The sequence below is a fragment of the Pelophylax lessonae genome (assembly GCF_965119305.1).
Source record: "Pelophylax lessonae genome assembly, chromosome: 5".
Taxonomy (NCBI): domain Eukaryota; kingdom Metazoa; phylum Chordata; class Amphibia; order Anura; family Ranidae; genus Pelophylax; species Pelophylax lessonae.
In genome coordinates, this window is record NC_138772.1 from 47,825,603 (window position 1) to 47,839,823 (window position 14,221).

The window sequence follows — 14,221 nt, forward strand, 5'->3', positions numbered from 1 at the left end:
ATAAACATAAAACAATATAGCGTATACAAATCCGATTCCAAAAAAGTTGGGACACTGTACAAATTGTGAATAAAAACAGAATGCAATGATGTGGAAGTTTCAACTTTCAATATTTTATTCAGAATACAACATAGATGACATATCAAATGTTTAAACTGAGAAAATGTATAATTTTAAAAATAAATAGATTTTAAATTTTATGGCATCAACACATCTCAAAAAAGTTGGGACAAGACCATGTTTACCATTGTGTGTCATCCCCTCTTCATTTTATAACAGTCTGCAAACGTCTGGGGACTGAGGAGACAAGTTGCTGAAGTTTAGGATTAGGAATGTTGTCCCATTCTTGTCTAATACAGGTTTTTAGTTGCTCAACTGTCTTAGGTCTTCTTTGTCGCATCTTCCTCTTTATGATGCGCCAAATGTTTTCTATGGGTGAAAGATCTGGACTGCAGGCTGGCCATTTCAGTACCCGGATCCTTCTTCTACGCAGCCATGATGTTGTAATTGATGCAGTATGTGGTCTGGCATTGTCATGTTGGAAAATGCAAGGTCTTCCCTGAAAGAGACGACGTCTGGATGGCAGCATATGTTGTTCTAGAACTTGGATATACCTTTCAGCATTGATGGTGCCTTTCCAGATGTGTAAGCTGCCCATGCCACACGCACTCATGCAACCCCATACCATCAGAGATGCAGGCTTCTGAACTGAGCGCTCATAAAATCTTGGGTTGTCCTTGTCCTCTTTAGTCCGGATGACATGGCGTCCCAGTTTTCCAAACAGAACTTCAAATTTTGATTCGTCTGACCACAGAAAAGTTTTCCACTTTGCCACAGTCCAATGAGCCTTGGCCCAGAGAAAACGCCTGCGCTTCTGGATCATGTTTAGATATGGCTCCTTTTTTGGCCTATAGAATTTTAGTTGGCAACAGCGAATGGCACAGTGGATCACCGACAATGTTTTCTGGAAGTATTCCTGAGCCCATGTTGTGATTTCCATTACAGTAGCATTCCTGTATGTGATGCAGTGCCGTCTAAGGGCCCGAAGATCACGGGCATCCAGTATAGTTTTCGGCCTTGACCCTTACTCACAGAGATTGTTCCAGATTTTCTGAATCTTTGGATAATATTATGCACTGTAGATGAAGATAACTTCAAACTCTTTGCAATTTTTCTCTGAGAAACTCCTTTCTGATATTGCTCCACTATTTTTTGCCGCAGAATTGGGGGAATTGGTGATCCTCTGCCCATCTTGACTTCTGAGAGACACTGCCACTCTGAGAGGCTCTTTTTATACCCAATCACGTTGCCAATTGACCGAATAAGTTGCAAATTGGTCCTCCAGCTGTTTCTTATATGTACATTTAACTTTTCCGCCATCTTATTGCTACCTGTACCAACTTTTTTGGAATGCGTAGCTCTCATGAAATCCTAAATGTGCCAATATTTGGCATGACGTTTCAAAATGTCTCACTTTCAACATTTGATATGTTATCTATATTATATTGTGAATAAAATATACGTTTATGAGATTTGTAAATAAGTCCATTCCTTTTTTACTCACAATTTGTACAGTGTCCCAACATTTTTGGAATTGGGTTTGTACAATTGTGACACAAATCACATTGTAATTGAATTTTATTAAAAATGACCTTTCCTTTTCAAGCTGCAGCTGTTGTAATTTTCTGAAAATGCAATATGGCTACCTGGAGCTGTTCTTTACACAGAATGTATACTGACCATACCCCAGAAACATCATTCCGATTTCTGGCATCCCCTGCAGCAAAAATGTAATTTTTTTGGTGAGATACTCCCAATAGGAACACGTCTAAAGGGATGCAGGCCCAACAGCCTTCCTAATTAGAGCTTTGCAGCTACTGCAGCTGACTGATAATTATGAACTCACTCCCATTAGATACCCCCTCCCACATGGACACAGACTTAGGGTCCTTTCACATGGAACGGTCCGTTTTTTCATCTGTTCAGGCACTTTTTGTGTTTAAATGGACACGGATAACACTTTGGAGTGTCCATTCCGTATGTCCGTTTATTATCCCATCCGTTTGCGGATGATATACGGAGATAATGTATGTCAATGGGATTGCGGATGTCAGTGGATGACACCACTGACATCCGTTTTTGCGTCCGTTCCGTTTTTTTAAACAGAAGAAAAATGGGGTTCTCTTCCGTTCCAAAAAATGGAACTGATCAGAAAGGATACAAATCGGATGTCAACGGTCATCCGCTGACATCCGCAATCCCATTGACATGCATTATGTCTATTTTTAAAACAGGTACTCTTTATTACTTGGGCAATCAAGGTAGAGTACCTTAGAGGGATAACCCTTAACGCGATCTCCTCTTCACACTGGATCAGTGTGTGGGGGAGGAGAACCCAGTAACAGCGAGTTACCGCAGTTTGTTTACATTTGTGACCGGCTGTGATTGGACACAGCTAGTCACGTGATAAAGAGACAATTTCATTGGCTCTTTCCCCTGATTAGGGAAAAGCTGTGTTCGAGGGACATGCCTCATCCCCCCATCGCCGCACTGCGTGCCACCCCCCCCCCCCCCGGTGGGCTCGCACAACTTGTGTGACCGGGAAGTCATATGATGTCCACCTGGAAGGACGAGAGGTTCCTACCGGCGGCGTCTTGCCACATACCGGGCGGGAACTGGTTAAAGTGGTTGTAAACCTCAGACATGAAATATGAACAAAGCATATCCCTCTATAGTGTGTACTTGTCTCAAATAAGAGCAAATTAAAAAAAACACTGTGGTGATCAAATACCACCAAAAGAAAGCTCTATTTGTGGGAAATTACATACATGTTATTTGGGTACATTGTTGCATGACCACGCAATTTTCAGTTAGAGTAGCGCAGTGCCGTATCGCAAAAAAATGGACTGGTCATGAAGGGGGGTAAATCTTCCGGAGATCAAGTGGTTATAATCCTCAGACATGAAGTATGAACAAAGCATATCCTTCTATAGTGTGTACTTGGCTCAATCTAGAGCAGTAAGTGTAATTTCAATCAGCTGCCTCCTTCCTCTGACATCAGCATGAATCACTTCTGACAAGTTTTCCTGACACCAAGAGAAAAAAGGTGACAGGGGACGGGGCTCCAGCTCATTGACAGCCTCATCTCTGTTCCTGTGTGCTGTGTAAAGGGGGGTACATCCTTTCCCTCCAATCAGCTCTCACTGAGCTCTGCAGAGTGTAACTTCAACTCCCCACCCCCTTTTTTTTTCTGTCAGCTCAGACAAGCTTTATTAATTCTGGACTTTGTACGGCTAGAGTGAAGAAAGGCTGCAGATAAACAGGTACACCTTATGTAGGAGGATTGGTTTCGTCTCTGTGTATCACCTGAGGCCAGTCACTTTACTGGGTGTATGTAAGGCCTCTTTCACACTTGTGCCTCTTGGGACTGCAAAGTCGCAGGACAAGTCATACCCCATGATTTCCAATAGGTACCATTCATATCTGTGCGACTTCAAAGTAGTCCCTGCACTACTTTGGTCCCACTTTGATGCGACTTGAGGTCTAAAGACCTCAAGGTTACATAAGAAGTGTTTCAAGTCGCACGTCATAGTCACGCAACTTTCAGGTCGTACAAGTGTGATAGGGGCAATGATGTATTTTGGTTTTGTGCTGCCCTAGGCAAGACTAAAATTGGGCGCCCCCCTTCCGACTCCTATGTAAATTTGCCCCACTCCTTACTTTTAACGGATGTGACTCCCTCCAAAATTGAAGAACTCCAAGTCCCAGCATGAACTTCTGAGATCTCACGAGGGGGGGGGGGGGGTAAGAGAGGGTGGGAGAGAGAGAGAGGGGTGGATGAGGGAGGGAGAGAGAGGGGGATGAGAGAGAGAGAGGGGGGGTGAGTGAATGAGGGAGGGAGAGAGAAAGAGAGGGGGTGAGGGGGGTAAGAGATGAAGGGTTGAGAGAGGGGGTTGTGAGAGAGAGAGGGTGAGAGAGAAAGGAGGGGTGAGAGAGATAGAGGGGGAAGAGAGAGGGAGGGGGGATGAGAGAGAGAGAGAGGGGGTGAGTGAATGAGGGAGGGAGAGAGAAAGAGAGGGGGTGAGGGGGGTAAGAGATGAGGGGTTGAGAGAGGGGGGGTGTGAGAGAGAGAGGGTGAGAGAGAAAGGAGGGGTGAGAGAGATAGAGGGGGAAGAGAGAGGGAGGGGGTGAGAGAGAGAGAGGGGGTGAGTGAATGAGGGAGGGAGAGAGAAAGAGAGGGGGTGAGGGGGGTAAGAGATGAGGGGTTGAGAGAGGGGGGTGTGAGAGAGAGAGGGTGAGAGAGAAAGGAGGGGTGAGAGAGATAGAGGGGGAAGAGAGAGGGAGGGGGTGAGAGAGAGAGAGGGGGGTGAGTGAATGAGGGAGGGAGAAAGAGAGGGGGTGAGGGGGGTAAGAGATGAGGGGTTGAGAGAGGGGGGTGTGAGAGAGAGAGGGTGAGAGAGAAAGGGGGGGAAGAGAGAGGGAGGGGGGTGAGAGAGTGAGGTGGGAGAGGTGACTCTAGCAACCAGTGGCCAAAAAAGTCTTAGGTGGAGGGGGTGGCTTTTTTGCTGCCCCCCTACAAAGTGCCGCCCTAGGCCTGGGCCTTGTTGGCCTAGGCCAAAATACAGCACTGGATAGGGGACCTAGGGTTTACAACCACTTTAAGGTTAACTGGCTTTCACTTTTTTTTCTGGACTGTGAACAAAATCTTGACACAACTTTTATTTGTGTTACCTCTCCGACATCATAAATCCAAATCCGGCCTTCGGAATCCCCAACCGCCACCTCTCGGCCGCTCTGAGCCCAGCGTACGCGATTCAGCGCAGACGATCCTTCCACAGTTGTGCTTGCAGTGGGAACCTTTCATTGTACAGAACAAAAAGAACATAAATATTATTAGTAGGATTGCTGAAGTCCCAGTCAGGCCATATTTCCAAGTAGTTTGTTCATATTAAATATCTTTTTTTTTTTTTTTTTCTGTTGAGATACAGTATACCCACTTAGATAAGTTCACCACCCCCTGCAGACAGCTTCTTGTAACATAGATGGCTTTGAGATGGCAAAACAAGGATTTATTGTTCTGTAATCGCATTCCCCACTGCGCTACGAGAGGAGAAAAAAAAAAATTCAACAATGTATATTTTCCGTAGTAAAAGGGCAATGAATGTAAGCCATGAGCATTTTTTCCATGTTATGTGCAAGAAATATGCAAGGAAAACCACAACAGCTCCCATCTCATATAAAGGTATGGCAGCTATTATCTGGAATGACGGGGAATTGGAAGTTTCCGGATGGGGGTTCTTTCCATAATAAAAAGACGCAGCCAATAAGAGCAACCAAATAATTATTTTCATTCATTATTCTGGTGGCTCCAAGCTAGATTACTGAGCTGCGCTAATCAATACGGCCCTTCAGTAAGTAGGACAAAGGATATAACCTAAAGCTGAATACTAGGTAGGTATGTGTATAAAACATACACATTAATGCAGCTCTGTAATCATTAAAACGTCATTAAAGTGGTTTTAAAGGCTCAAGGTTTTTTACCATTCCATTCATGAAGGTAAAAAACCTTCTGTATGCAGCAAACCACCCCAATATTTACCTGAGCCCCATCTCGATCCAGCAATGTGCACCAGAGCAGCGGTTCTCCTGGGTTTTTTTTTCTCATTGGCTGAGGCAGCAGAAGCCATTGGCTCCCACTACTGTCAATCACAGCGAGTGAGCCAATGAGGAGAGGGCGGGCTCTGTGTGTCTTACAGATGCATAGAGTGAGGTTCGGGAGCGACCAAGCAAGTGGCTTGCTATTGGGGGCACTGGCTAAGGGGGAGGAGCCAGGAGCGTGGGTGGGGACCTGAAATGGGAAGATCTAGGCTGCTCTGTGCAAAACCACTGCACAGGGCAGGTAAGCAAGAATTTTTTTTTTTTTAACCTCCTAGGCGGTAATCCCGAGCGTGACTCGGGGTTGATTTTTCATTGCAGGATCGGTAACCCCGAGTCACGCTCGGGGTGGATTGCAGAGAGCGCAGCGGTGTTCTTTTACCTTATCCTGGCGATCCAGCGATGATCTCTCATAGCTGAGATCGCCAGCCAAGAGTCCCGCCGCTCCTCCGTCCCTCCGTCGGTACGATCACTTCCTAGTTCCGTTCCCTGCAGCAGCAATGCTGCATGGGAGCGGAACTAGGGAGGGAAATTAAAAAAAAAAAAAAAACGTTGCACAAAACACAAAACACATTTTATATATATATATATATATATATATGCATATATATATATGCATATATATATATATGCATATATATATATATATATATATATGCATATATGCATATATATATATATGCATATATATATATGCATATATATATATATATGCATATATATATATATGCATATATATATATATATATATATGCGCATATATATAATATATAATGCATGAATTATAATCTAATCAATAATATAATTTTATTATATATATTATATATTAAATAATAAAATAATATTATTGATTCGATTATAATTCATGCGTTTGTGTTTCAAATTTATCACATCTGGGATGTCTACTAGAGTCTTGTTTTGGTCAGGTTTAAGTCAGTAATTACTAAGAATTGTAGGCCTATAATACATAACGCCAAATTTCCATGAAAACAATTGTACCGCTTTTGGTATGTAATTCCTGACATAATCATACCGCCAGGGAGGTTAAATGAGCCTTTAATGTCACTTTAACGGGTTTTTTGAAGTGCAAGCAGTGTAAGCACCTGGATGTGATCTGGTATCAGCTTTTCTACAATCCTTGTACAGCAGGGCTGGAATGTGTGAGGAAGAAGCAGTACAAGGAACAAATCAGTTCATGTGCCTGCTGACAGGAGGAGAAGGCAGATGGGTTGATGTACTAAAACTGGAGAGTACAAAATCTGGTGCAGCTGTGCATGGTAGCCAATCAGCTTCTAACTTCAGTTTGTTCACATTAAGGCCTCTTTCACATCTGCTGACATCCGATTTTTGTCCTTTCAGTTCTGTTCCGTTTTTTGGAATGGAACAGAACCCTATTTTTCCTCCGTAAAAAAAACAGAACGGATGCAAAATCGTATGTCATCGGTGTCATCCGCTGACATCCGCAATCCCCATAGACTAACATTATGTCCGTATATCATCCGCAAACGGATGGGATGATATGCGGACATACAGACCGGATGACACAAGTGTCATCCGTGTCCGTAAAAGAAAAAAAAAAGGACAAAAAAACCGGAGCGGCCGTGTGAAAGAGGCCTTACTTTGACAAAAAAAAAAACCTGGAAGCTGATTGGCTATCATGCACAGCTGCACCAGATTTTTCGTAAATCAACTCCAGACTGCCGTAGAAACATAAGCTTGTTACTGTGCTGCTTCTTCTTTCACTGGCCACAGGATGGGGGGAGGGGGGGTGGAGTCCAAGACAACCTGGGCTCAGAGTAACTGGGATGAACGATGCTTTGCTATCAGACTGAGGACATGTAGTGGCAGAAAAAAGTATTGCGGGGAAATTTCTGAGTTGAATAATGCAGCAAAAACTGGTTTTGGTATTACATATTTTAGGCCCCCTTGCGACTTGTCCTGCGATTTGGGACTTCAAAGTCGCATGACAAGTCGTATTCCATGATTTGCAATGAGTACCATTCATATCTGTATGACTAAAGGTCGCAAGGACTTCAAAGTAGTCCCTGCACTACTTTCGGCTGATTTTAATGTGCTTTGAGGTCCAAAGACATAGGCATTGATTCGAGTACCGTCAAAATTGCGGCACAATCGGGGTAAAATCTCGGCGGTACAATCATGTGACTTTTAGGTCGCACAAGTGTGGAAGGGGCCTAAAAGGCTATTTAATTGTATCTATTTATTTGTGGCCTGACTTCTGTTAACCACTTGCCGACTGCAGCAAGTACATATACTGCGGCGGTCAGCCCCTCACAGGCAAAGTGACACACCGGTACGTCACTAGCCTGTGAGGCTCTAGGGAGCGAGCGCGCGCCGCCGGAGGCGCGCTCCCGCGCGGTCACGGACTCCCCCGTGCGTGTGACCGGCGGACCCGATGTCCGCTGGTCACTCGCGATCGTCGGGTGGAGAAGGAGAAAGGCAGGCGGCTGATGTAAACAAGCTGCCTGTCATTCTCCCCTGTGTAGGAATAGTGATCATACGGTTCTACTATGTAGGACCGTTGATTACTGTTCCTACACCTCAAGCCACAGCCAATCACAGTTAGAATCACGCCCCTAGGGACACACATTGCCCCTCCCTCTCAAAAAAAGTTAACCCCTTCACTACGTGTCATTTTACAGTAACAGTGCATATATATAGCACTGATTACTGTAGAAATGTCACTGGTAACCCCAAAAGTGTCCAAAATGTCAGTCAAGGGTCAGATCTGTCCGCCCCAATGTCGCAGTCCCGCAACAAAAATCGCAGATCGCGGCATAAAAAAAAAAACAACAAAAATGACAAAAATCTTTCCCTTTGTTAGTAAACAAAATAACTTTTGCGCAAACCAATCAAAATACGCTTTTTGCGATTTTTTTTACCAAACATATGTAGTATTAAACAAATTGGCCGAAAATGTTAAAAAATTTAGATTTTTACATTTTTTTGGGGAATTTCATATAAAAAAATGTGAAAAATATTGTTATTTTTGCAAAATTGACGCTCTTTTTTCTTGTTTATAGCGCATGATCAAAAAATCGCACAGGTGATCAAATACCACCAAAAGAAAGCTCCGTTTGCAGGAAAAAAAAAACGTGAAATTAGTTTAGGTACAGCGTCGCACGACCGCGCAATTGTCCGTTAAAGTCACGCAGTGCCGAATCGCAAAATACCCCCTGGTCAGGAAGGGGGTAAAATCTTCCGGGGCTTAAGTGGTTAAAAAGTAAACCAACATATGGGCAATTCATACCAAGCATATCATGAAAAGTATGCATAAGTTACTGTAAATGAAAATACTTCTCGAAATGGTTTGTAGATACAGAAAAACAGCTAAAGTGCTGGTAACATTTTTTCTGTGGTTTCAACCAGCTTTACATAGCACCTCCTGATCATCCCTATCGGTCCTGTACCGCGACAGCCTGGACAGCCCCTATGTCCCAATTTGGAGGTGGGAGGGCAGGATCAAGTTTGATTTTTACAAAAGAATAACAAGATTTGCATATAACATCCGCTGCCCAGATCTCTGGATCCACCAATAGTTTTGACATTGGACTTACACAGAAGATATCTCCTGCTTATGTTTTTTTTCTAATATTGCGCTCGGTTTGAATTGCCAAATTTTTGGGATAGGTTTATCTTTAGTAACAGTTTTTGGTTACTAACTTGTATTCATAGGATAATCGTTCAATTAAATTTCATCTTTTAAAATATCCAGGGAAAAAAAGCATCTTATTAAAATGTAACATCTTTCCTTTATTTTATTTTTTTCCTGTGCTTTAACAACTTGCCGACCGCCTACCGCAGATATATTGCGACAGGTTGGCTCGTCTGCGAGGTATGTCGGTTCGCAGGAGCTCTCCTGAGGGCAAGCGTGCACCACCGGAGACGCGCGCCTGCACCCACTAGGCAGTGGGGAAGCCGATCCACGGGACCGATGGCCGCGATTGCCGCCGGGAACCCGCGATCGCTCCCTGCTGAGAGAGAAGGACGGTCTGCTGTTGTAAACACAGCTGACCGTTCTTCTCCCTGAAATGATCACAGAGCGCCTGTGATCCTTCTATATAGGATCACAGGTCTCTGTGGTCATTTCACAAGCCCCTCCCCCATACAGTTAGAAAACACTCCCCTAGGCTCACACTTAACCCTATGATCACCCCTGGGTTAACCCCTTCCCTGCCAGTGTCATTAGTACAGTAACAGTGCATATTTTTAGCACTGATTATTGTAGTAATGTCACTGGTCCCCCCAAAAGTGTCAAAAATTTCAGTTAGGGATCCAATCTGTACGCCGCAATGTCGCAATCCCGCTAAAAATCGCAGATTGCCGCCATTACTAATAAAAAAAAAGTAAAAAATAAAAATTACATAAATCTTTCCCCTAGTTTGTAGAGATAACTTTTGTGCAAACCAATCAAAATACGCTTATTTCTATTTTTTTTTACCAATAATATATAGCAGAATAGAAATTGGCCCAAAAGGATTAAAAAAAATAGATTTTTACTTTTTTTTGGGAATGTTATATAGCAGAAAGTAAAAAAATATTGTTTTTTTTTGTTCAGAATTATTACTCTTTTTTTTGTTTATAGCGCAATAAATAAAAATCGCACAAGTGATAAAATACCACCAAAAAAAAGCTCTATTTGTGGGGGAAAAAGCACATTACTTTTATTTGGGTACAGTGTCGCATGGCCTGGTCATTTGGGAGGCTTCTGGTCCAGAAGTGGTTAAAGAGTAACTCCACTATTGTGGGGGAAAAAAATATATATAGCATATACAATTATAACTTAAGTCATATTGTATTTGAATGTTGTTAAAAATTACCTTTCCTTTTTAATCTGCAACTGTTGTAATTTTCTGTAAAATGCAAAATACAGAATGTGTACTGACCACACCCCCAGAAACATTATTTCCTGCTTGTGTGATTGGCTCACTAATTTTCCCAGAAGTCTGCCTAAGATACAAGTCAGATTTCTGGCATCCCCTGCAACATTCATGTCATTTCTGGTGAGATTTTCCCAATAGGAACATGTCTAAAGGGATGCAGACGTTGCAATTTTACTCATTAGAGCCCTGCAGGTGCAGCAGCTGATTTATAATTATGAAACCACTCCCTTTAAACTCACCTACCACACGGACACAAACACACAGGGATTTCTACAGAATAACAAAAGGTAGGAATCTGCAACAAAGTTTGTTAAAATCCTTACAATGTACTTAGATCACCCAGAGGGGAATTTTTTTTTCCCAGCAAAAGTGGAGTTACGCTTTAAATATTTTCATCACTGGCCTCCAAAAATATTGCTTTGTTTGCATTCAGCTTGTCTGCAGTCTGCACTAATCTCAAGTCTGCCCTGTACACTATAGAGTGTGGTGTGCTTCGGACCTATGCAGATGCTGCTTTCTCTCAGCACTTTGTGATCTGTTACTCCAGAAATTACATAATTGCAGTGCAGTAAAGAAATGACCAATTCTGGCTCCCGGTACTGGAGACATTGGGTTTAATTTAGTAAGACAAAAAAAATAAATGAACCAAAAAGCATCATATTTCTCTTAAAATCATTCCCACATGCAATCTGCAAATAATGGTCCAGCAGCATGATGGCCTGTGCTGGGGATACTTTTATAACTGTAAGCTCTGAGGAAGGGTGCTTGTCCCCCGAAACACGTAAATTCTTCCAACCATATGGCATTGGAGTAGAAGACTGACTGGAGATGTTGTGTGTAATGCCTGTTTTTATTCATGTCTAAGTATGCAATTGTTTATGAGATTCAATAAATGTGTATGGTGGCAATGCACTAGGCCAGTGATGGCGAACCATGGCTCCCCAGATCTTTAGGAACTACATTTCCCATGATGCTCAACTACACTGCAGAATGCAGAGTATCATGGAAAATGTAGTTCCAAAACATCTGGGGTGCCAAGGTTCGCCATCACTGCACTAGGCGTTTGCCCCCTTCTGTGTGTGTTTTTTGCAGTGCAGGAGGATTACCCAATCCGAGGAGGTGCTGCATCAAATAAAACATTACTGGCAAAAATATTATGTGAAGCACCCTTGTCTGAGCGCTAGAGAGTTTGGATCTTTCTGTACTCTATTTGAGAGCCAGTAGCTAACACTTTGTGCGGCTGCTGTCTCTCAATCCTGGATGTCACAGGCAGTTTGGGGGAGAATTACAACAACTGGAGCACACGGAATCTGGTGCAGCTTTACATAGTAACCAATCAGCTTCCAGGTTTTATTGTGAAAGCTTTAATTGAACAAGCTGAAGTAAGGGTCCTTTCACACGGGCTTTCCACCCGGCAGACTCTGTTTTGCTCAGCAGGGAAGGATCCGCCTCCGATCCCTGCTGAGCAGGCGGATGACAGTGTTGCAGAGTGCGATCACTGGGTGCAGCAGAGTCCATTCAGATCAGACATTGTGGAGTAAACAGGAACTGGCTTCTTTATTGGAACATAACACAGAAATAAAAGATGTCACCTCATTGTAATAAGAACAACAGACAGGAAGAGATAACCAACAAGTTCAGTACAGTGTACAGGATATTACAACACATCATAGAAATGCATAGCATATCACTGAGCATTAGCGACATCTAGTGTCCTATTTGTGAACTGCAGTTAATCTGCTAAGCTGAAAGCTGTTGTATCTCCAACAGACAGGTCGCTCTCCGCTTACTTTGCAGAGACAGAGCTGTCAGAGTCCCGCTCTCCTCTATGGGAGATCAAATGAAAATGGACCAGCTTTCCGTTTTCATCCAATCTTATCCGATCCTCCAGATGGATGGAAAATATGGTTACCTACCGTTTGGATTTCACAGACCGGATTGGATCGGATAGTGCCGGGTGTCAGTGGAGATGTCACCGCTGACATCCGCTGCCCCATAGGGGTGCATGAGCATCCAATCAGGTCCACCTGAAAAACTGACAGACTGAACTGATCGGAAAGCCTGTGTGAAAGGGGCCTTAGAAGCTGATTGACTACAATGCACAGCTGCACCAAATTCTGCGTGCTCCAGTTTTACTGAATCTCCCCCTTTGGGTTCAACTGACAATCTGGAACTAATCAGAGTAGTTCCCGATCAGAGATGACATAGTGATCACATGCAGGCAGGAGGCTTCAATTAAAAAAAAATAAAAGATTTCAGCTTGCAGATGAACACTGTCACCTTCAGGCTGCAATGACTTCTGCAGTGCCATCAGTTTTATATTGATGGCACTGCAGTATAAAAAAAAAGAAAAAAGAAAAAAAAAAAACAATTAGGAAAATTAAAGTGTACATTTTTAAAATCGTTTTGCGTTTGTCAGCATATAATAAAAGCAGGGGTTTTATTTAAACAGTGTAGTAAATAAAAGCTGCAATTTTCGTTAAATATAATTAATAATTAAATAATGAATAATTAAAATATAAAAAAATAATTTAAGTGTGCAAATGAGTTAAAGAGATATTGTCCTTTGGCCTGGGCATCTAGGCATCAATGTCCTCTAGTCATGAAAGGGTTAATAGAACTTTTTAAAAACCGAAGCGTATTTCTGTAACTCTAAGCACTAGGTAATGTTTCAGTGTAGCTTGCAATAATTAGTCATGTAAGCGGAAACATTGTTGGATCATTTCTGGACGCCCCATTATAAAAACAGGCCTCGGTTTATAAAAATCGGTCGAGTCAAGAGATGAACTACTGTGTAAAGAAATTCACAAACTGATCAAATATCTGTATGATCCAGCTTTTGAATTTACAATATTTTGTGATAAATATAAAAATAAATATGAAATATTAATAATTAAATATGAAATGATCAAATATTAAATTTAAATCATTAAAAAAAAAAAAAAAAGACTGGTTTTATATATTAGGCAGTAAAAGTAAAAAAATAAATATGTTGGCGCTGTATAAATCCTGTATAATATTAATAATAATATGACATTTTAATGATTGAATAATAAATTATTAGATTTTAATAGTTAAAAAAAAAAAAACCTGATTTTACATATTAGGCAGTAAAAGTAAAAAAATAAATATGTTGGCACTATATAAATCCTGTATAATAATAATAATAATAATAATAATAATATGACATTTTAATGATGAATAATAAATTAACAAATTTTAATAGTTAAAAAAAAAAAAACAGATTTTAAATATTGAGCAGTAAAAGTATAAATCACACCATAAAAATAAAACAAACAACTCTTCCACAGTACTCAGTAATATTGCTTATTGTCGGGGCAGTGAGCACGCTATTTTTTTCAAAATAATGCAAAATTTCAGCCAAAGATATTGCTGGACCTGCCTAGTGCAATGTGGGGGGAAAAAAAATATGGAAGAATTTAGGAAAAAAGTAAGATGGATAAATGGGCCCTTTGTGTGTGATTGAATAAAAGTTTGAAAAGAAATGCCAAAGTGAACCGGCCATGAGTGGCATTGCAGGTTTGTCAGCTGTTGCCAGCTGTGCAGTGCGCGACCACTCAAAACAGGAAAATGTAACGCTAAATACAGTGGGGGTTTTGTGTGACACATTAATATTGGGATTCTTGCAGCTTCTTTTTGTCACA

General features: G+C 41.8%; 1 protein-coding gene across 2 annotated transcripts in view; it reads right to left on the reverse strand.

Moving 5' to 3' along the window:
* DYNC1I1 (dynein cytoplasmic 1 intermediate chain 1) overlaps positions 1–14,221 on the reverse strand; it is a 684,705-nt gene that overhangs the window by 122,110 nt on the left and 548,374 nt on the right. For both annotated transcript variants that reach the window (XM_082258382.1, XM_082258383.1), the window contains one exon: positions 4,732–4,857. In XM_082258382.1, the coding sequence (XP_082114508.1) occupies positions 4,732–4,857 (126 nt within the window). The remainder of the gene's footprint in view (positions 1–4,731; positions 4,858–14,221) is intronic.